Source organism: Pteronotus mesoamericanus, unplaced genomic scaffold (assembly GCF_021234165.1).
Source record: "Pteronotus mesoamericanus isolate MK-2021 breed Mesoamerican mustached bat unplaced genomic scaffold, CSHL_Meso_final scaffold_174, whole genome shotgun sequence".
In the NCBI taxonomy this organism is placed as follows: Eukaryota; Metazoa; Chordata; class Mammalia; order Chiroptera; family Mormoopidae; genus Pteronotus; species Pteronotus mesoamericanus.
Window position 1 is genome coordinate 46,558,966 of NW_026555309.1, and position 19,852 is coordinate 46,578,817.

At 68.4% G+C, this 19,852-nt stretch overlaps 1 protein-coding gene across 12 annotated transcripts in view; it reads right to left on the reverse strand.

Moving 5' to 3' along the window:
- Positions 1–1,495: 1,495 nt before the first annotated feature.
- Positions 1,496–19,852, reverse strand: part of PLEC (plectin) — a 50,472-nt gene continuing 32,115 nt past the window's right edge. For 11 of the 12 annotated variants that reach the window (XM_054590572.1, XM_054590571.1, XM_054590579.1 and 8 more), the window contains 22 exons: positions 19,650–19,777; positions 19,310–19,403; positions 18,781–18,935; positions 18,362–18,689; positions 18,197–18,274; positions 17,952–18,113; positions 17,712–17,816; positions 17,492–17,587; positions 17,203–17,328; positions 16,596–16,748; positions 16,351–16,505; positions 16,144–16,270; positions 15,877–16,060; positions 15,628–15,785; positions 15,358–15,536; positions 14,128–14,266; positions 13,674–14,030; positions 13,522–13,605; positions 13,343–13,447; positions 13,149–13,247; positions 8,914–12,294; positions 1,496–8,833 (listed from right to left, as the gene is read on the reverse strand). In XM_054590572.1, coding sequence (XP_054446547.1) covers positions 2,618–8,833; positions 8,914–12,294; positions 13,149–13,247; positions 13,343–13,447; positions 13,522–13,605; positions 13,674–14,030; positions 14,128–14,266; positions 15,358–15,536; positions 15,628–15,785; positions 15,877–16,060; positions 16,144–16,270; positions 16,351–16,505; positions 16,596–16,748; positions 17,203–17,328; positions 17,492–17,587; positions 17,712–17,816; positions 17,952–18,113; positions 18,197–18,274; positions 18,362–18,689; positions 18,781–18,935; positions 19,310–19,403; positions 19,650–19,777 — 12,609 coding nt within the window. In that variant the 3' untranslated portion in view covers positions 1,496–2,617. The remainder of the gene's footprint in view (positions 8,834–8,913; positions 12,295–13,148; positions 13,248–13,342; positions 13,448–13,521; positions 13,606–13,673; positions 14,031–14,127; positions 14,267–15,357; positions 15,537–15,627; positions 15,786–15,876; positions 16,061–16,143; positions 16,271–16,350; positions 16,506–16,595; positions 16,749–17,202; positions 17,329–17,491; positions 17,588–17,711; positions 17,817–17,951; positions 18,114–18,196; positions 18,275–18,361; positions 18,690–18,780; positions 18,936–19,309; positions 19,404–19,649; positions 19,778–19,852) is intronic. The other variant, XM_054590582.1, reaches the window with a different exon arrangement.

Below are 19,852 nucleotides of genomic sequence, written 5' to 3' on the forward strand. Positions count from 1 at the left end.
CGGTCAGCCGCCCCCGTGGGAAATACAATCACCTGGCCGCTTCCCCAGCTCGGCCAGCCTCAGAGCAGAGCCCGTAAAGGGTAAGATTTCCCAGGTGTCCCTGCTCCCAAGACAGCAGTGACTCTGAGATCTTCTTTAAAAGGAGTGAACTACAGCCACTGATGTGGACAACTGTGCACCGGGACACGGGCCACCCAACGTGGGTCTGAGCTGACGTGAATGTCTGGACGCCCCGAGCACACCAGGGGCTCCGCTCGGGCCGGCAGGAGCTGCCGCAGCCACTGGACCTTTGCCCTGTGTGCGCAGGAGCGCAGCCCGTGGCAGGGACTCCTGGCCACCCCGGGAAATCGTCTGACCGGTTGGCTGGGACCTGAGGAGCAGGACTAGACAACAGGGAGGAGGCACTGGGGGGTCCCAGGGAGGGCGGTCTCGTGTTCCATGTGCAGAGGAGGCGCCAAGCCACGGGGGGCCAGACAACTTGGCCGGGGGACGCTGGCCCCCCAGCGTGGTCCAGGTACAGGACAGGAGAGCCTGCGGAAGCTGCTGGTGGGCAGAATGTGGGGCATCCTCATAGGGAAGCAGCAGACACCCTGTAGGACCGCGGCACTGTCCCTTAGTGCGTGGGGCATCGTCACCTGGAGTCATGGTCCCAGTAGGTGGGAACCAAGGGGCGGAAGCAGCCCACCCTCCCAACCCTCAGTGCCCACTGGGGTGCGTCCCTTCAGGCTGGGAGGGCTCGGTGGGGCTGCCCACTGCCACCTGGGACAGAGCAGGAACGTGCCCCACTCGACCTGCCGCTGAGGCTGCCACCAGCGTGGCTCCTGCCCGGAGTGGCCAGCGTCCTGGCAGGGAGGAGGCGGGGGCGGTACCTCAGGGCTTCCGGGCCCAGCTTCCACGGTGGGTGGTCCAGGGGAGCAGAGCCCAACCCTAGGACGCAGGCCACAGGCGGTGCCCGGCCACCGCCCACCCCCGCAGAGTGGGAGACGGGCAGCAGCTCCACGGGGCTGTGGCCGCCCCTCAGCCCTCGTTAAGTGTCGGGGCAGAACCCCGCCGAGGCTGGAACAAAGTGCACGAGGGGCGGGGCGCCGGCCGCTGGGGCTCTCGGCTGTATCCCCCTCAGGAGGGTCCCCCCAGACAACAGGAGCCACCTTACCTCCACGCAAGGGGGTACAGTCGGTGACCACCTGACGCAGGAGCACGTGATGCCCTGCCTCAGAGGGAAGTGCCAGCCACAAACCCACACTACAGGGCTGAGTGGTGACGACCCACCACCGGGATGGACAGCAGGGACAGGACCCGCAGGCGCTCGCCTGGCCCCCCCCCGCCCGCCGCCCCTGCTGTCTGCTGGGGCCCCTCAGCCTGGGTTTCTCCTGCCGGAGACACGTGGCCTCAGGCCAGGACCCCGCAGCCCAGCTCCGGCCCAGGCGTACAGCATCCACTGTACCCCCGCGCGCACCTGACCCCATGACAAACGAGCGAGGCGAGACCCACGGGAGGAGTGGAATTGCTTTTATTGAGGGGGCCCCGCAGGCCCGCCCATGGTCGGGTTAGTGTTCCGCCCTGAGGCCACGGGAAGCCCCCGCCCGCGCCGGCCGGTTAGTGGAACATGCAAAGCTCAGTGGGGGGAAGGCGGGGGGCGGGGCGGCGGGGGAGCCTCCGAGGCCGGGGCTGGGTGGGGCGGGGGTGGCGCCGGGCAGGGCGGCCTGACTCCGCGGGCAGTCCAGCCAGCATTCCCGGGCCCAACAAAGGGCCAAGGCTCGTTGGGAGAGGCAGGCAGGTGGGCCCCCCAGGCTGGGCCTCAGAGGCTTGAGGGGCCACGGGGGCAAAGAGCCTGCAGAAGCCCCAGGCACCCCCAGCCAGGGCTGGCAGCCCCAGATTCACCCGGAGGGCCTGTCTCCCACCCCGGCCTGGGTCCTCGGGGCCTGGGCGTAAGGGGAACACAGAAGGCACTTACTAGGAGCTGAGGCTGAAAGGCAAAAGCCAAAGTCTGGGGTCTCAGGGAAAAGGGTCAGGGGCTAGAGGCTGGAGGCGGGGAACAGAGCCCGGGCCAGCTGGTTCTGCAGACTGGACCCTCATCTTCCCATGGGGAAGGGGCTTCTCTGGGCAGGCAGGGAGAGATGGTTGACCCAGGACCCCTCCCTCCATGCAAGGCCCACTGAGCCAGCAGGTCAGTCCTGGAAACAGATGAGGGAATGCTGGCCCCTGAGGGCCCTGCTCGGGACGGGTGCCCCGCTGCCCAGAGCAGCGGGATCTGGGGGGGCCAGCCTACGGGGTGGGGAGGCCTGGCCTAGATAGAACCCTCCCTGGGGAGATGGAAGGGCTGGGTTGGGGGCCCGGCTCTGGACCTCCAAGGCACCTGGCTGTGGTGAGTGGCAGGTAGAGAGGAGGAAGGACCAGGGGGTGAGGTGGTCAGTGGAGCTGGACCAGCCCTCTCCCCCGAGACACAGGCTGTCTGGACAGCACACATATTAATATATTAGTCTGGTCTTTTTGGTTAAAATTTAGGCACCGCTTAGGAGGAAGACACCTTTAAACATTAAAGAAAGACAGACAGACCCAGCGACTGGGTGGGGAGCCTGGCCACATGCAGAGCGGAAGGGCAAGGGGCAGGCGGGCATTAGGCCTTGGCAGACTCGGGGCCCCCCGGGGAGGTCGGATGCCCTGAGGCAAAGCGGCGGCCGTAGCCTGAGGAGGAGTAGGAGGAAGAGGAGAAGGTCATGGAGAAGCTGGAGCCAGTGGCGTCGAAGCTGCCGCGGCGGGAGCCAGCCCGGGAGCCAGTGCGCGAGCCGGTGCGGGAGCCGGCTGTGGAGCCGGAGCCGCTGACGCTGTAGGGGCTGTAGTAGCCTTTGCTGGACTGGGCAGAGGCCTCCAGCAGCCGCAGCCCGGTGCCCTCCTCCACCATGCTGCGGTCCAGCGCGTCCTTGTAGGAGATCTTGAGCTTGGTCTTGGGGCAGGTGAGGTACTTGGAGTACGTGTTCACGTCACGCAGCTTCTGGGCAGTGCGGGCGTCCACCGTGCCGCGCTGCAGGGCGTCATCAAGGGGCACACGGCCCGGCGTGTCGGGCTCGATCAGGCCGCCGGTCAGGTACTGCACCTCCAGGAAGCGCTGGCCTGCCTCGTAGTAGAGCCAGCCCTTCTTCAGGGCCTGGGCGGCCGACATCTTGGTCTTGGTGCGCGGGTCCTCGAAGCCACTGAAGGCCTTCTGGGCCAGGTTGATGCGATCCACCATGATCTTGTCCACCAGGCCCTTGTCGACAGCGTCGGTGACAGGGAAGCGTTCGCCGGTGCTGGGGTCGATGATGCCCCCGGTGCAGGCCTGCGCCTCCAGCAACCGCTGCCCCGTGATGTTGTCCACCAGGTTTCGGTGCATGGCCTCCGTGATGGACACCTTCTCCAGCGTCTCCGTGTCCAGGATGCCGGCCACAGGGCCCGTCTCCTCGGTGGGGTCGGACCAGGAGGTCAGCTGGGTCCTGGAGACGGCCGGGCTGATGGGATAGGAGGAGGAGGACCCTACGGAGGACGAGCGAGAGCGGAAGCCGCTGGCGTTGCCCGAGAGCATGTCGGCAAACTCGGTGATGGACAGCGTGCCGGCGCGGTACTGGTCCAGCACAGAGCGGTCGATGAGGTTCTTGGTGATGGCCTCGTCGATGTCGTACTGGCGGCCAGAGCGGCGGTCGATGATCATGGACTTGACCACGCCGTCCGAGGAGGAGATGGTGATCTCCTCCCACTCACACTCCTGCTCCGACAGCTCCAGGTACGTCTGGTGGTCGATGAGGCCCTTGCGGTAGGCCTCGTACACCGACATCTCCTTGCCGGTCTCAGGGTCCACGATCACCACACGGCGCTTGCGCACGGACGACTTGGAGGACGTCTTCCGCTCTCGCTTCTTCTCCTTCAGCGGCAGGAGGCACAGCCCCGTCTGGGGGTCCGTGACGCAGCGCTCCATCAGCTGCAGATAGGTGAGGTTCTCCTCCGTGTTGGGGTCGAAGAAGCCCTTGGTGTCATCCGAGGGGTCGGCCAGGATCTCATTCATCTCCTCGTCAAAGAGGCCGCGTTTGTAGGCCATCTCCACGGGCAGCCGGTGGCTCTCCTCGGGGTCGATGATGCCGCCTGTGGCGATCTGGGCCTCCAGCAGGCGGATGCCATGGTCCTTCAGGATCAGGCCCTTCTTCATGGCCTGGAAGAGGGAGATGAGCTTCCCGGAGTAGGGGTCCTTGTAACCGGTGACCGCGCGCTCGGCCGACAGCAGCTTGTCCTTGAACTCGGGGCCGACGATGCCCATGCGCACAGCCTCCTCCACGGTCAGCTTGAGCCCCTTGATGGGGTCGATGACATAGCCAGTGGCCGCCTGCGCCTCCAGGAGCTCGAAGGCTGTGCCCGGGCGGATGATGCCCTTCTTCATGGCTTGGTACACAGACAGCCGCTCCTTGGTGGCATCGACGAACACACCAGCGATGCAGCTAGTGCCCTCGAGGAACTTCTGCAGGGTCTTGGTGACCTCCTCCACGGAAGCCAGGCCCTCCTGAAGCTGCCGTGCGGTGGCCTCGTCCATGACCTGCGAGCGCACCAGCTCCTCCACCGTGATCTGCTTACGCAGCCCGCGGAACGTCAGCTTGCGGGTGTCTGAGAGCGGCAGGAGCAGCTGGCCGGTGCTCTCGTCACGGCGGCACCGCCGGAGCAGCTGTGTGTAGCTGAGGCGCTCGTCCGTGGAGGGGTCCATGTAGCTGCGCACCTCGCTGGGCTCTGACAGCTGGTCGTGCGTGTCCCTGTTGAGGTAGCCGCGCTGGTAGGCCACCTCCAGCGGCAGGTGGAAGCCCAGGCGCGGGTCCACAATGCCGCCCGTGGCCAGCTGGGCGTCCAGCAGCCGCAGGGCCTCGTCCGCGGGGATCAGGTCCTTCTTCATGGCCTGGAAGAGCGAGATGGTCTGCTCTGTGTAGGGGTCGCGGTAGCCGGTGACAGCCCGCTCTGCTGACAGCAGCCGGTCGTGCAGCTCGGGTCCCACGAGGCCTTTCCGCACAGCCTCGTCCACTGTCAGCCGTTCACCCTTCACTGGGTCCAGCATGAAGCCCGTGGCCGCCTGGGCCTCCAGCAGCAAGCGGGCCACCTCGGCGTTTAGCAGCCCCTTCTTGAGAGCCTGGTAGATGCTCAGCGTCTGCTTGGAGCCGGGAAGGTAGACGCCAGCCACACAGCCTGTGCCGTACAGGTAGCGCCAGGCGGACTCTGCCTCGAGCACCTCACGGAGGCTCTTGGTGCCCTCCCGGAGCAGGTTGTATGTCTCGCGGGAGATGACCTTCGCCTCGTACAGGTCCTCGGCAGTGAGGCGGCGGCGCACATAGTCATAGGAAGTCAGGTTCTGCTGGCGGATGATCTCAGTCTTCTCGATGATCTCAATGATGATGATGATCATGCGTTCCTTGGTCACCCGACCCGCCTTGAAGTCAGCCATCAGTTGCTCCCGCTGCTCCTTGGGGACCAGGTCCGACTGCATCACCTCCCACAAGGACATGGTGGAGCTGCCCTGGCTGCCACCGCCAGGGACGTCAATCTGTGTCTCCTCAAACGCCCTCCGAGTCTCCTCCTCCGTGTACACCTGCGTAGTCTCCACCACCTCCTTCTCCGCCCCCTTCAGCGGCAGCAGGCGCAGGCCGGTCTCGGGGTCCTCCACGCAGCGCTCCAGCAGCTGCAGGTAGGTGAGGTTCTCGTGCGTGTTGGGGTCGAAGAAGCCCTTGGTGTCGTCGCTCGGGTCGGCCAGGACGCGGTTCATCTCCTCGTCGAAGAAGCCGCGCTGGTAGGCCACGTGCACGGGCAGGCGGTGGCTGTGCACGGGGTCGATGATGCCGCCCGTGGCGATCTGGGCCTCCAGCAGGCGGATGCCGTGGTCCCTGAGGACCAGGCCCTTCTTCATGGCCTGGAAGAGGGAGATGGTACTGCCCGAGTACGGGTCCTTGTAGCCCGTCACGGCCTTCTCTGCCGACAGCAGCTTCTCGTGCAGCTCGGGGCCCACGACGCCCGCCTTCACTGCCTCATGGACGTACAGTCGCTGGTTCCGCACTGGGTCCACCAGGAAGCCAGTGGCTGCCTGGGCCTCCAGCAGGAGTGTGGCCGTGCTGGGCCTGAGTAGGCCACGCCGCATGGCCTCATAGATTGTCACCTTCTCCCTGGAGTCCTCCAGGTAGATTCCAGCGAGGCAGCCGCTGCCCCGGAGAAGCGTCCGCACGGAGTCCACCTCTGACAGGTCCTTAACTGACGTCTTGCCATCCTTGAGCTGCTCAAACTGGGTCTTGTTGAGGACTCCAGAGGCCAGGAGTTCACTGGCCGGCACCGGGGCGCGGAGACCGCTGAAGGAGAGCCTCTGCTGCCGCGTGGTCTCCACCTCTTCCACGATGGTGATGAGGATCTTGATGATCTTCTCCACGGTGACCTTGCCCGTGCGGAACTGGCGCAGCAGCTCCAACCGCTGCTCCTCCGTGAAGTACTCGGAGCTGATGAGCTCCCAGATGGTCACTGTCCTGCCCTGGAAGCTGCCCACAGGGACCTCGACCGTGGCCTTCTGGAAGGCCTCACGGGCCTGAAGCTCAGAGTAAACCTCCTCCTGCCTGGCCCGGGCGGCCTTCTCTGAGAGCGGCAGCAGGCTCAGCCCGGTCAGCGGGTCCGGCCGGCACTGCTGCTGGAGCTGACCGTAGGTGACCGGCTCCCGTGACGTGGGGTCGAAATAGGTCTTGGCGTCGTCCCTTGGCGCCGACAGGGCTTTGTTGGTCTCCTTGTCCAGGTAGCCCCGGGTGTAGGCAACGTCCAGAGGCACGCGGTGGCTCTTGCTGGGGTCCACGATGCCACCTGTGGACAACTGGGCATCCAGCAGACGCAGACCCTGCTCTCTGGGAATGAGGCCCTTCTTCAGGGCCTGGAACAGGGCGACGGTCTGTCCCGAGTACGGGTCCTTGTAGCCCGTCACGGCCTTCTCAGCCGACAGCAGCTTCTCGTGCAGCTCGGGCCCCACCAGACCAGCACGCACGGCCTCGTCCACAGTCAGCCGGGCGCTTGTGGCAGGGTCGATGACATGCCCGGTGCCGGCCTGGGCCTCCAGCAGGGCCACCGCTACCTCTGGCTGCAGCAAGTCTTTCTTCAGGGCCTCATAGATGCTCAGCTTCTGCCCTGTCTCCTCCACCCACACGCCCGCGATGACATTGGTGCCGCGCAGGGCGCGCCGCACAGCGTCCACCTCAGCAACTTCTCGCACGGAGCGCTCGCCCCGCTGCAGCTGCTGGAAGAGGTCACGGTTGATGACGCCGCTCTCCAGCAGCGTGGCGGCGGGCACCAGGGCACGCAGGCCCTCGAAGCAGAGCTGCCCCTTCTGCTCATGCTCCTCGACCACGGTGATGACGATCTTGATGATCTTCTCCACGGTGACCTTGCCCGTGCGGAACTGGCGCAGCAGGTCCCGCCGCTGCTCTGCCGTGAAGTACTCGGAATTGATGAGCTCCCAGATGGTCACGGTTCTGCCCTGGAACTTACCAAATGGTGCAGACACGGTGGCTTTCTCAAACACGTCCCGGGCCTCTGAATCGGTGTAGACTAGCTCACCACCCTTGGCAGCCTGATCTGTGAGTGGCAGGAGGCACAGGCCTGTCTCAGGGTCCTCCACGCAGCGCTCCAGCAGCTGCAGGTAGGTGAGGTTCTCGTGCGTGTTGGGGTCGAAGAAGCCCTTGGTGTCGTCGCTCGGGTCGGCCAGGACGCGGTTCATCTCCTCGTCGAAGAAGCCGCGCTGGTAGGCCACGTGCACGGGCAGGCGGTGGCTGTGCACGGGGTCGATGATGCCGCCCGTGGCGATCTGGGCCTCCAGCAGGCGGATGCCGTGGTCCCGCACGATCAGGCCCTTCTTCATGGCCTGGAAGAGGGAGATCTGCTCCCCGGTGTAGGGGTCCTTGTAGCCGGTGACTGCGCGCTCGGCCGAGAGCAGCTTGTGGTGCAGCTCGGGGCCCACCACACCCTCCTTCACAGCCTCGTTGACAGTCAGCCGCCGATTGCGCACGGGGTCCAAGAGGAAGCCCGAGGCTGCCTGGGCCTCGAGCAGGATGAGCGCTGTGCCCGGGCTTAGCAGCTGCCTCTGCAGGGCAGTGTACACACTCAGCTTCTCATTGGTTGGCTTCAGCAGCAGCCCCGCAATGGGGCTGCGGCCCTGCAGGTAGCGGCGCACGTCCTCCCGCTGCGCCAGCTCGGCCACCGTGGTGCGGCCCTGTGCCAGCCGCTGCAGCTCCTCTGAACTCAGGACCCCCACTTCCTGCAGCCGCTGGGCCGGCACCTTCCGCCGCAAGCCATCAAAGGCGTACTCAGGCTCCGCCTCTGGGGCTGGGCCGTCGGGCGCATCGCGGCCATTGGGCAGGGCTTTGTTGGCCGCAGCCTGCGAGGCCGCAATCTCCTCCGAGTGTGCTAGCGCGGCCCGGTGCTCCTCCTCCAGCCGCTGCAGCCTGTCACGCAGCCTCTGGTTCTCCTCGGCCAGCAGCTTCTCCTGCGCCTGCCGCTGCTGCTCCAGCCGCTGCAGCTCTTCCTGCTTGCGCCGCACGCCCTCCTCGGCTTCCCGCTGCCGCCGGCGAGCCTCCTCCATGCTGGCCACCAGCTGCTGCTTCTCCTGCTCCATCTGCTGCTGCTGTCGCTGCTGCTCCTCACGCAGCTTCTGCGCCTTGGCCACCTCATCCTGGAACAGCTGCTCCAGCTTGGCCTTCTCTTGCTCTATGAGGCGCTCCCGCTGCAGCAGGCTGTCCTTCTCAGAGAGGAAGGTCTGCTGCAGGGCTTGCGTCTCCTGCAACAGCTGCTCCTGCTGCACCGTCTGCATCTGTGGAGGGGGAAGGTGGTCAAGGACCTCAGCCCAGGGACCCCCCACCCGACCAGCCCACAAGCATGAGGGGCCAGTACCTCCTCCGACTTGAGCTGTAGTAACTTGGCTTCCTGCTTGAGCTTCTCCTTCTCACGCTCCAGCTCAGCAATGGCTTCTCGCAGGCGCTCAGCATCTTGGTCGCTCTGCTGCCGCTGGATCTCCAGCGTCTGCACCAGCGTCACCTTCTCCTGTGTGGCGAGCTCTGTGCGGTGCAACTTCTCCCCTATCTCCTCCGCCTGCTTCCGGAAGCGCTGGGCGTCCTCCTCCGCTCGGGCCTGGGCCCGGCTCATCTCTGCCACACGCAGCTTCAGCCGCTCGGCCTCCGCGCTCATCTCTAGCTGCCGCGCCCGCTCTGCCTCCAGGGTGCGCTGGAAGCCCTGTGTCTCCTGCGCCAGCTGCTGCTCCATCTGCTCCTTGTCCTCTTGCAGCCGGCGGGCCTGCTCCTGCGCAAGCTCCTTCTGCTGCTGCAGCAGCTCCGCCTCTGCCTTGAGCCGCGTGGCCTCCTGCACTGCCTGCATCTTTTCCTTGAGCATCTTCTCGGCCAGTGCCCGCTGCTGTGCCAGGTCCTCTTCCGCCAGCTGCCGAAGCCGGGCTGCCTCCTGGGCAGCCACACTCAGCCGCGCGGCCTCCTCGGCCACCTGCTTCATCTTTTCCGCCTCTTCCTCCAAGAAGCGCTGCGTGTTGTCCTTGTCGCGCAAGATGAGCGCACGGTTCTCCGCCTCAATACGCGCCTTGAGTTTGCCCAGCTCCTCCATCTGCACGCGCACAGAGAACAGCTCCTCCTCCACCTGGCTGCGCTGCCGGGCAGCCTCTGTCACCTCCGCCTTCAGCCGCTGCAGCTCCTCGTCCAAGATGCTTTTCTGGTGGTCAGTCTCCTCCAGCTGCAGCCTCAGAGTCGTCAACTCCTGCTCCACCTGCGCCTTCTGCCGCAGCGTCTGCTCCGCAAACTTCTTGTGCTTCTCCATCTCCGCGTCGGCCGCCTGCTTCTGTCGCAGGGCTGCCTGCTCTGCCTGCGCTCGCCGCGCCGCCTCCTGCTCGGCGTCCTTGCGCAGCTTCTCCGCGGCAGCCTGCGCCTGCGCACGGGCCTGCGCCTGCTCCTCCGCCAGCTGCTTCAGTCGCTCCGCCTCGTCGACCTGCCGCCGGGACTGCGCCGCCTCCCGCTCAGCCTGCTCCCGGGCCTCCTCCGCCTCCTCCGCCGCCCGGCGCGCCGCCTCCGCCTCGCCGCGCAGCCGCTCCAGCATACTCTGCTCCTGCTGCAGCGTCTGCTGCAACTCCTGCTCCTTCTGCTGCACTGCGAACGCGTGCGCCTTCTCCTCGGCTTGCAGCCGCTTCTGTGCTGCGTCCTGGGCCAGCTGCAGCTGCCGAGCTGACTCTTGCTCCGCTCGCTCGCGCAAGCGCCGAGCCTCCTCCACCTTGGCCTTGAGCCGCTCCACCTCCTCCAGCGCCGCCTTGCGCTGCCGTGCTGCCTCCTCCTCCGCCGCCAGGCTCTTCTGCACACGCTCTTCCGCCTCCCGGCGCCGCTGCTCCTCCTCCGCCGCCAGCTGCCGCTGCCGCGTGGCCTCCAACTCCGCCTGCTCCTTGCTGCGCAGCGTGTCCTCCGCGTTGCTGCGGATGCGCGTCAGCTCCAGCTCCAACTCAGCCTTGCCCGCGGCCGCCCGCTCAAAGCTCGCCTTCAGGGACAGGATCTCCTCCTCCACCTGCCGCCGCTGCCGCAGCGTGTCCTCCACCAGCCCCTTCTGCCGCTCCAGCTCGCTCTCTGATGCCTTGCGCAGCTGGGCCAGCCGTTCCTCGATGTCAGCCTTGTGCTGGGCCGCCTGCTCCTCCAGCCGCCGCCGCTGGAAGGCCTCGTCTTCCGCCAGCCGTCGCAGGCGCTCATTCTCTGCCTCCTTCTCCTTCAGCGCGATCTCTGCCTCTGTCTTGAGCCGTGTAGCCTCGCTGATGGCAGCCAACTTCTCGGCAAGCACCCGCTCCGCCTCGGCCCGCTGCCGTGCCGCATCCTCCTCCGCCAGCTGCCGCTGCCGCTTGGCCTCCTCAGCCAGGGCGCGCAGGCGGGCAGCCTCTTCTGCCAGCTCGCGGAACCGACTGGCCTCGGCTTCCAGCCTCTGCTTGGACTTCTCGCTGGTGGAGCGTGACTCCTCCTCCGCCCGTGCCTTGCTGGCCAACAGCACCTCCATTTCCGCCCGCACCTTGGCCAGCTCAGCCTCCAGTTCCTGGCGCTTTTGCGTGGCTTCCGCTGCCTCGCGCTGCAGCCGCCCTAGCTCCTCCTCTAGCAGCTGCCGCTGCTGCTCCCCCTGCTCTGTCTCTGCCCGCAGGCGGATAAGCTCCTGCTCTGCGGCCAGGCGCTGCTGCGCAGTGCCCTCCGCCAGCTGCCGCTGCTTTTCTAGCTCCTGCTCAGCCAGCTCCCGCTGCCGCACCGCCTGCTCCTCTGCCTTGCCACGCCGCCTAGCCTCACGCTCCGCCTCCTCCTTCTGCTTCTCGGCCTCGGCCTGCGCCAGGCTCTTCTGCTGCGCCACCTCCTCGGCTTGCAGCCGCAGCCGCAGCGCCTCATTGGCCTTCAGCTGCCAGCGCTCCAGCTCCCGCTCCGCCTCCTCCCGGGCGCGCTCGGCCTCCGCCTGCTGCTGTGCGCGCCGCTCCGCTTCCTCCCGCAGCTGCGTCACAGTCACGTGCTCTTCCTGCAGGGTGCGCTCCAGCTGCGCCGTCTTCTCCGCGAAGGAGGCGCGTTTGCTCTGCAGCTCCACTGCCGCGCTGCGCTGCGCCGTCTCCAGGGCCACCTGCACCTGACGGGCCCGCTCAGCCTCCGCCTGCCGCAGGCGCCGGTCCGCTTCCTCTGCCTGCAGCCGCAGCTCCTCCAGCGCCTGCAGAGCCCGCTGCTTCTCCCGAGCAGCCTCGGCCTCTGCCTTCACGCGCAAGGCCAGCTCTGCCTCCGCCTGCCGCTTCCGCTGGGTCTCCTCCTGCACCTGCCGCCGCAAGCGCTCCGCCTCCTCCTGCGCCTGCCTCTTCTGCGCCTCCGCCTCCTCTGCCCGCGCACGCAGGGCCTGCAGCTCGCCCTCAGCCCCACTGCGCTGGCGCTCAGTGGTTTCCAGCTGCAGGCGTACCACGCGGATCTCCTCCTCGATGCGCAGCCGGCTGCGTTCGGCCTCCTCCGCCTGCCGGGCCTTGGCCTGGATCTCGGCCTCTGAGCTCTGCCGCAGGTGCTGCAGCTCCTCCTGAATGCTGCGCTTCTGCTGCTGCGCGTCCACCGCCGCCTCTTCTCGCCGCACCACCTCCTCCTTCATGCGCCGCTGCAGCTCCTGCGCCTCCCGCTCTGCCTGTGCCTTCGCCTGTGCGTGCGTCTCTGCCAATTGCCGCTGCTTCTCCAGCGCGGCCTCCACCTCCGCCAGGCGCTCCCGCTCCTCTGCCCGCTGCTGCTCGGCCAGCCTCTGCGGCCGCGGCAGAGAGAGGGAGAGAACCAGAGAGGGTGGTGAGTGCGCAGCCGCTGCCAGGCGCGCACGTGACACGGCACCACCACAGTCCACTGGACGGCGCGATGGGGGATCAGGGAGGGCAGAGGGCACAGCCCGGCGAGGGAGGGAGCGTGCACCCGCCAGGGCACTGGGGGCAGCGAGCGCAGCCTGGCCCCACAGTGCTCCCCAGCCCCGGGGAGGAGGCTCAGGCGTCCTCCCCTCTTTCCGCAGAAAGGCGCCGGACAGGGGGGAGAGAGAGAGAGCGAAGCAGGAGACTCACAGAGCCCGTGAGCCGCACCACCACACAGCCCTGCCTGAGCTCTGCCATCGCGCGTGCCCGCGTCCGTTCCCACCACCCGGGGGAGTGTGGCAGGGCGGCCGCCGTGGGACAACAGCGCGGACCTGAGCCAGCTCAGAAGAGAGACGCAGAAAACCCGCAGCTCTGACCACCGTGGAGGCTACAGGGGGGCCAGGGAGCAAGGCAGCCCGGGAGGCAGGAGAACAGGAGAGCCGGGCACCCCGCCCTCCGAGAGCAGCCGCTGCCCGGCCCCACGACCGGGCACCCCCAGCTCCTCGAGATCAGCGGCAACAGGGAACCCGCAGGAACGACACCAGAGGGGCCAGAGGAACAGTGGCAGGGCAGGCGCAGACGGCGGCGGCGGAGGCCACCATGGGAGCGGAGCAGAGCAGCGCCAGCCGACGGGCAGGCCGTGCTCGGGGAGGCGCTGGTGGCATCAGGCAGCAGGAGCGGGGGCCGAGCTCCGCGGTGGCAAACGGACCCCCAGGGGCTGCGCCTGGCGGCAGGACGCCCCCACCTCCCGCACCCGTACCTCCTCCTCCTCCATGCGACGCAGCGTCTCACTGATGAACTTGATGTACTGGCTCGTCAGGGTGGTCAGCTCGCTGTAGCGCGTGCGCAGGTCCACGTACTGGGGCAGGAGAAAGGAAGCAGCCAGGGTGAGCCCCCCCCCAGCACGGGCCCCCTGCACGCGCCCCCCCCCCCAGCCACGGCCCTCAGCCCTACCTCCTGGATGACGCTCTCAGCGCCTGACTGGACCTTGGCTTTCTTGGCCGGAGAGGCCACCGGCTCAAGCTGTGCCTTGTAGGTGACCAGCTGGAGCTCGTAGTCCTGCGGGGAACACAGGTCAGCCACGGCGGGCCCCGCCCAACCCCACCGGCCAGGCCCGGCGGCAGAGACCTCACCTTGATGGCGTTGATGTACTGCCTGGCGAACCTCTGGCACTCCTCCACCTTCTCCCCGTGGCGCTCGATCTCCTCCAGCAGCGCCTGGGGAACGGGCGGTCAGCACAGGCGCCGCCCCCGCCCCCGCCCCCGCCCCGCCGGCCCAGGCCCACCTTCTCCTGCCGCAGCTGCTCCCGCACAGCCCGGCTGTTGGCCAGAGGCACCGCCTGGATCTGCTCCTGCCGCTGCTTGGCGTCCTGCAGCCAGGCGTCCAGCGGGCCCGCGCTCTCCCGGTAGTAACGCAGCTGGCGGCCCAGCTGGTCGAGCTCGCGCTGCCGCACATCGACCTGGGCCAGCACGGCCTGCCAGCGCTCCAGGAGCTGGGCCACGCGCTCGCGCCAGCGCTCCGCCTCCACGTCCCGCTCCCCGTGCCGCTGCTGCAGCCGCTCGCCCACCTCCTGCGCCCCCCGCAGCTCATCCCGCAGGGCGTCAAACGTGGGCTGCTGCGCCTCCGCCTGGGCCCGCAGCTTCTGCGGGGAGCAGAGGGGTGCGGGGTCAGCCCAGGGCCCTGCTGCCGGCCCCCGATGCCCTCTGGCCCCCCGGGAGGCACTGGCCTGAAAGCGGTACCTTCAGTGCAGCCTTAGTGGCTTCGAGCTCCGGGAGAGTGGCAGGGACAGCCTGGGCCTCCTTGAGTTGCTCCTCGTGGGCCCTGAGCACCTCCTCGGCCCCCTGTGTGCTGCGGATCACCAGACTGATGGTCTTGAGCCTGGGGAAGAGCAGGGCCCAGAGCCGGGCGTGGGGGCAGGCTCGTGGCAGTAGCAGCCCAACGTGGTCAGGCCAGTGCCCCGGTGGTCAAGGGGGAGACTGCGCGGGGCCCTCCGGGACATGGGGAAGCATCCGCTCCAGCCTCGGGAGGGAGGCTGTGGTGGCTGGAGGCACAGCCAACGATACCCGTGGCCTGGAGGCTCTCAGCCTTCCAGCCTGGAGGCCAGGTGAGAAGGGACACACGGGGGCCTTGGTGAAGGAACGTGGGCCTATTTCTGAAGCAGTATCGTGAGAGACTGGGATATGACGTGTGGGAACCAGGACGTGGGAAACAGGCTGGGCCTGGGAGGGTGAGTCCAGGATGGGACCAAGGGGGAGGCCGCAGGATTTCTCATTCTGCCGCTGAACGTGAGCCAGGGAGCCGTGCGCGCACACTGAAGCGAACCGTAAAGGACACGCGAGGTCCCCGGGCGGCGGGGGGCACCCGAAGTTGGCAGGAGGAAGGGGCCCTGGAGAGGACTCTACTCCCCTGGGGCAATGGGGCCAGAAAGGACGGGGGGGGAGGGCAGTCAGGAGACAGGAGAGCGCGTAGGCCCCCAAGAAAGACCTCCGCGTGGGCCCCTCTTACAGCCACGCTCCTCTGCCACCTCGCCCGCTGCCCCACCTCCTACTTGTCCTTCCCAGATGCTCGTCCCTGCCCTCTCCCAGAGGCCCCTTCCTCGGGGTCACTGGCACCACCCCCAGACTCACTGGCAAGGGCCAGCTCTCCGTGGGCGTCCCTGACCCTGCGGGGCTCTCGCTCCTGCCTGTGCCTGGCCTGTACTTCCCTCAGTCACTGCCAGCTCCTGATGGGACCCAGATGGGGTGCCCTGCCCAGTCCTCCCTCCCGCAGCCCCACCCCAGGTCCAGCTGTCTGGAAGTCCCACCTCCAAGGCACAGGACTGAACCCCTGTTCAAGCCCGTGACACCCACCTTGGCTCACACCCACCACCTCTTGGCCAGATCCCCACCGACCCCGCCCACCAGCTGGTCCGGGGCCCCTCGCTCAGCACCCGCCTGCGATCGCCGCTGCGGCTGCCAACGGGCACTCACTTCTCTAGGTGAATGGCGGAGAGGCTGCGGACCTGTTCCAGCTTGCCCAGGGTCAGCTCCAGCTCTGAGCGCAGGGTCGGGGCGGCAGGTGATGGCTCGGGCAGAGCCAGGACCTTCTCGGCCTCCTCCGAGAGCCGGGTGACCCCCTGGGCCAGCCCCTCCACCTCAGCCTGAGTTTTCTGGGGGGGAGAGCAAGACACAGACTGAGCACAGAGCCCAGCCACAGCACCCCTGGGGGGCCCCGGGGAGCGGGGAGGGGGCAGCGCCTGCCTGCTGCTCCGCGATGCGCTGGGCGCACTCCCGCGCAGGCTCCTTGTCCAGCGGCAGCCGCAGGCGGTGCACCGTGCGCGTCTCGCAGGCCTCCAGCTGCAGCCGGATGTCCCTGAGCTCCGAGATGCAGCGCTGACAGCGGGACTCCTCCTGCTCGCCTGGGGACACGAGCCACTCAGACGCTGCCCGGCCCCGGCCCTGGCCCCGGCCCGCTGCCCGGCCGCCGGCTTGGGCTGCGGGGGCACCTACCCTGCTCCAGGCTCTGCAGCAGCTGCTGGTACTGGTGGCTGCAGGCGCTGTACTCGCGCTCGGCCTGCAGCCGGTCTTCGGGCCCGAAGTTGCTGGCGTCCTGGCTGTCCCTCAGGAAGGCCTGGTAGTGCAGCTCCAGGTTGCGCAAGGCCTGGCGCTGCTCCTCGGGCTTCAGCGTGCGGAACTGCGGCGGCACAGGCGGCTGAGCACGGGCGCAGGCTCGCCCAGGAAGCTGCCCCCCCCCGCCCCCGTGCGGCCCTGCCCTACCGTGACCAGGGACCAGGAGCGGATGAGCTGCATGTCGCGGCTGAGGCTCTGCCAAGCCAGGAGGCTCTTCAGGTCCACGTGCAGCTGGTGCCACAGCGTAACCAGGGTCTGGTGCTGGGCCTCCAGCCTGGTGGGTCGGGGGCTCGGTCAGAGGTGCCAGGCACCCGCCCCGCCCCCCACCCCAGCGACCAGACCCAGGCCACGCACCTGGAGACGGCTTCCTGGGCCTCCTGGTTGGGCGGGGGCACGAGAAAGCACACGGAGGGCACAGCGGCCTCGCTGCCGGAGCTGCTGGCCACCTTCCAGTGGAACGGCTGCATGGGGCCCACCAGCTGGCACTCGTCGCCCTTGTGCACAGTCACCTGGGGAAGCCGCGCTGTCAGCACGGCCACGCCCACACCACCCCCCGCCCCCGCGCCCCTTGCTGAGCAAGCCCTGCCGCCCCGCCTCACCTCCACCTGCTTGTAGTCACACACGGCCAGCAGCGGCACGCGGCCCCGCACGGGGTGGGCTGGGTTGCGGGGCTTCAGCTGCACGATGGCCTTGGCCCGCTTGGCAAGGCCTGAGAGGTGCCCCCGGTACTCATTCAGCTGGTCCTTCTCGTCCTGCGGGGGAGGGGCAGCTCAGGGACCCCCTCCGGTGTCCAGACACCACGTGCCTGGGCCGCAGATTGCGAAGGCCCACAGGCCCGCCTGCAACCCGGGGTCCCTCCCGCTGCCCCAGCGCAGGGGCTGCACACTTGGGAGCCGCAGATGTGACCGAGGCAGGTCCCCAGGGCCTGGCCTCCAACAGTTGCCGCAGACTTCCCTTCCTTCTGGCCAGGGCCTGAGTGCCCAGCCCGTCCCAGGTCACAGTGGCGTCCTCCAAGGGCCAAACCCACCAAGCACCGTCGGAGGCTGCGGCTCAGGCGTCGGCCCTGAAGCTGCCTGTGCCTCTCACCCCGCCCCACCTCCAGGAGGACCTTCCCAGAGTGCCAGTGCTGCCCGAATGCCCCCACCTCTCCCAGCCCCTCTACCCTTCCGCCTGCCCTCCACCCCAACCCCTGCATGGCCGGCTCACCTGGGCGTCCTGCAGCAAGTCCTCGAGGCGGGTGACGGTGATGGAGCGGTCACAGGTGTACTTCCTGCGCAGCGTCTCCTGAAGCTTCCGCAGCTGCTCCTCAGCCTCCCGGACGTCTGAAAAGAACTACGCGACGGGAAAGGATCAGGCTGGGCAGAGGGGCCGGGGACACTGGGACACGAGTGCAGCCAGAGAGGGCGCCTGGGGACAGGGCAGGGCCACGTGTCTGCAGCGGCTGCCTGGGGGCCCCTGGGGGCCGCCCCCACGAAGCAGGTAGGAGCAGCCTCACCTGGAAGTAGGCGGTGTTCTCCTTCAGGTGAGCCTCCACGCAGCAGCACAGCTGTAGCATCCAGCTCCACTGGGTCTGCAGAGCCGCCTGGAAGGACTGCAGCCCCCCCGGCCCCTGTTAGCCCCCGGCCCCGGCCCTGCAGCCCCCGGCCCCACAGCCCCACCTCCACCGTGGGCCGCGCCGGGTGGTCCTCCCGCAGCCCCTGGCCCCGCAGCCCCACCTCCACCGTGGGCCGTGCCGGGTGGTCCTCCCGCAGCAGCCGGTCTCCGGTGTTCTGAATCTCCTTGATTTTCTTCTCCTTCAGCTCCAGCTCACGCATCAGGGCCTGGCACGAAGGCAGCCGGTCTCAGGGATGGCGTGGGGGCCACACCGGATCGGCCGGTCTCCCTCCAGGCCCTGCCCGCGGCCACCAAGGGGCCGCGGGCCGGGGGACAGCCGTGGGAGGGTGCGGGCGCCTCACCGAATAGCTCTCCTTCTTGGCGGCCATGTTGGTGTTGCGCTCGCTCCAGTCGAAGCCCACCTCCTCCTCCTCCTTCTCACTCAGCCACATCAGCTCCTTGGTGGCGGCCGCCACAAAGCCGTGCAGGCTCTCCAGGGCCCGCAGGCGGCCCTTGGAGGAGTTCTGGACGCAAGCAGGCGTGTGAGCAGACCGCCGCCCCGCCGCCCGCCGCCCCAACGCCCCGCCGACCCCCGGCCCCCACTCACCAGCAGCTTGGCATACTGCAGGTCCAGCCGGCCCAGGCAGTCTCGGTAGGCGCCCCGGATGGCCGGGGAGAGCTGGCCCTGCCGTGGACAAGCAGAGTGAGGCCTGTGCAGCCCGGACGCGGCCCGCCCAGCCCGCCCGGCCCGCCCCACGGGCCCCCCGCTCACCTCGTCAGTCCGCGCCCGCTCGATCTTGGCCCGGAACTCCTCGATGGACTGGTGCAGGCCGCGGTGGCTGCCCAGCTGGGCCTCCACGCTGGGCAGGTCCATGCCCCACTCGGCGCTGTCCACCCGGCGCTGGTTGTCCTCCACCCAGGCCAGCAGGTCCTGCAGGTAGCGCAGAGTGGAGTCCTCGAGCTCAGGGCGCCGCTGCGTGCTCTGCACCATCACCTGGGTCACCTGGGTCACCTGGGTCCCGGGGGCGGTGACGCCTGCCTTCAGCCGGAGGTTGTACTCGGTGCGTATGGCCACCAGGCGCTCGTGCAGGCGGTACACCCTGGGGGCAGTGGGGCCGTCGGGAGGCGTGAGCAGGGAGCCGGCTGCCCCTGGCCCCCGGGCCCCCCGCAGAGCTGTGGGGCTCGGCCCACCTGCGGTACATCTGCTCGCCCTGTGGGTGCCGCCCATCCTTCAGGGTCTGGACGTCATTGAACAGCAGCCGGATCATGCCGTCCGCCTTGTCCAGGTCCCGCTCCACCTCGCCTGCCCGCTGCGGCACCTTGCCTGCAGCCAGCAGCCGGATGTCCTGCAAGGAGGTCGCCCCAACTCAGGCCCGGCCCGGCCTTTCCCCTTCCCTCCTCATGCATCTTCCTGATGCATAAATGCCAGCCCTGGCTCAGGGTGGCGGGGGGGCGGTGCCCTGGTCCCAGGCCTCTCTGGGTCCAAGCAGCCAGACCATTCGTGGCCTCATCCACGGTTCCTGGCCTCTCGCTCCCCACCACACCCTCCCTGCAGGCAGCCTCGGCTGTGTCCTGCCAGGTGCCCAGAAGCCAGCTCAGCCCCAAGCGCGCAGTTGGAGTTGGCCGCACACCAGGAGGGCGGAGCTGGGGGCCAGCAGGCCCCGCCTCACTGCACAGCCCCGCCCCAGCAGCCCCCCCCTTCGCAGTCCCCGCCCCTCACCGACTGCAGCAGGGCGTCGGCCTGGTTCAGCTGCTCCTCACACAGCCCAGCCTCCATCTGCAGTTTGCTGACGACGCGCTGCAGACACTCCAGCCTGTGCCCAACACCCACGGGACCAAGGAGAGGGGTTGCGGCCGGGCTCCCCGAGGAGGAGCAGGGCCCTGCTGCTCCCGGCCTCCCCAGCAGCCAGTGTGGAGGCCGCTGTCGCACGGGCCGAGTGTGGGTTTCCCAGTGTGGGGGGATTTCCTCCCCAGGCAGTGACTCACTCTCGGGTGGCTTCCCTGCCGCCACAGGGCCCCGCCCGGCCAACCGCAGCCTCCCCAGCCCCAGCGCCACCCACCTCTCAAACTCGCTACGGAGCTGCTTCTCCCGCTCCAGGATGGCCACGTGCAGCTTGCCCCACTCCTTCTCCACGTCCAGCGGGTGGTAGCCGGGGGGCACCTTGAGCTGGCCTGCCTGCACTGCTCCCTGTGGGCGGGAGCCACGCTCAGGCCTCGGCCGCAGGGGCGTGCGGGCACCGAGCCGTCCGGGCCCCAGTCCGCC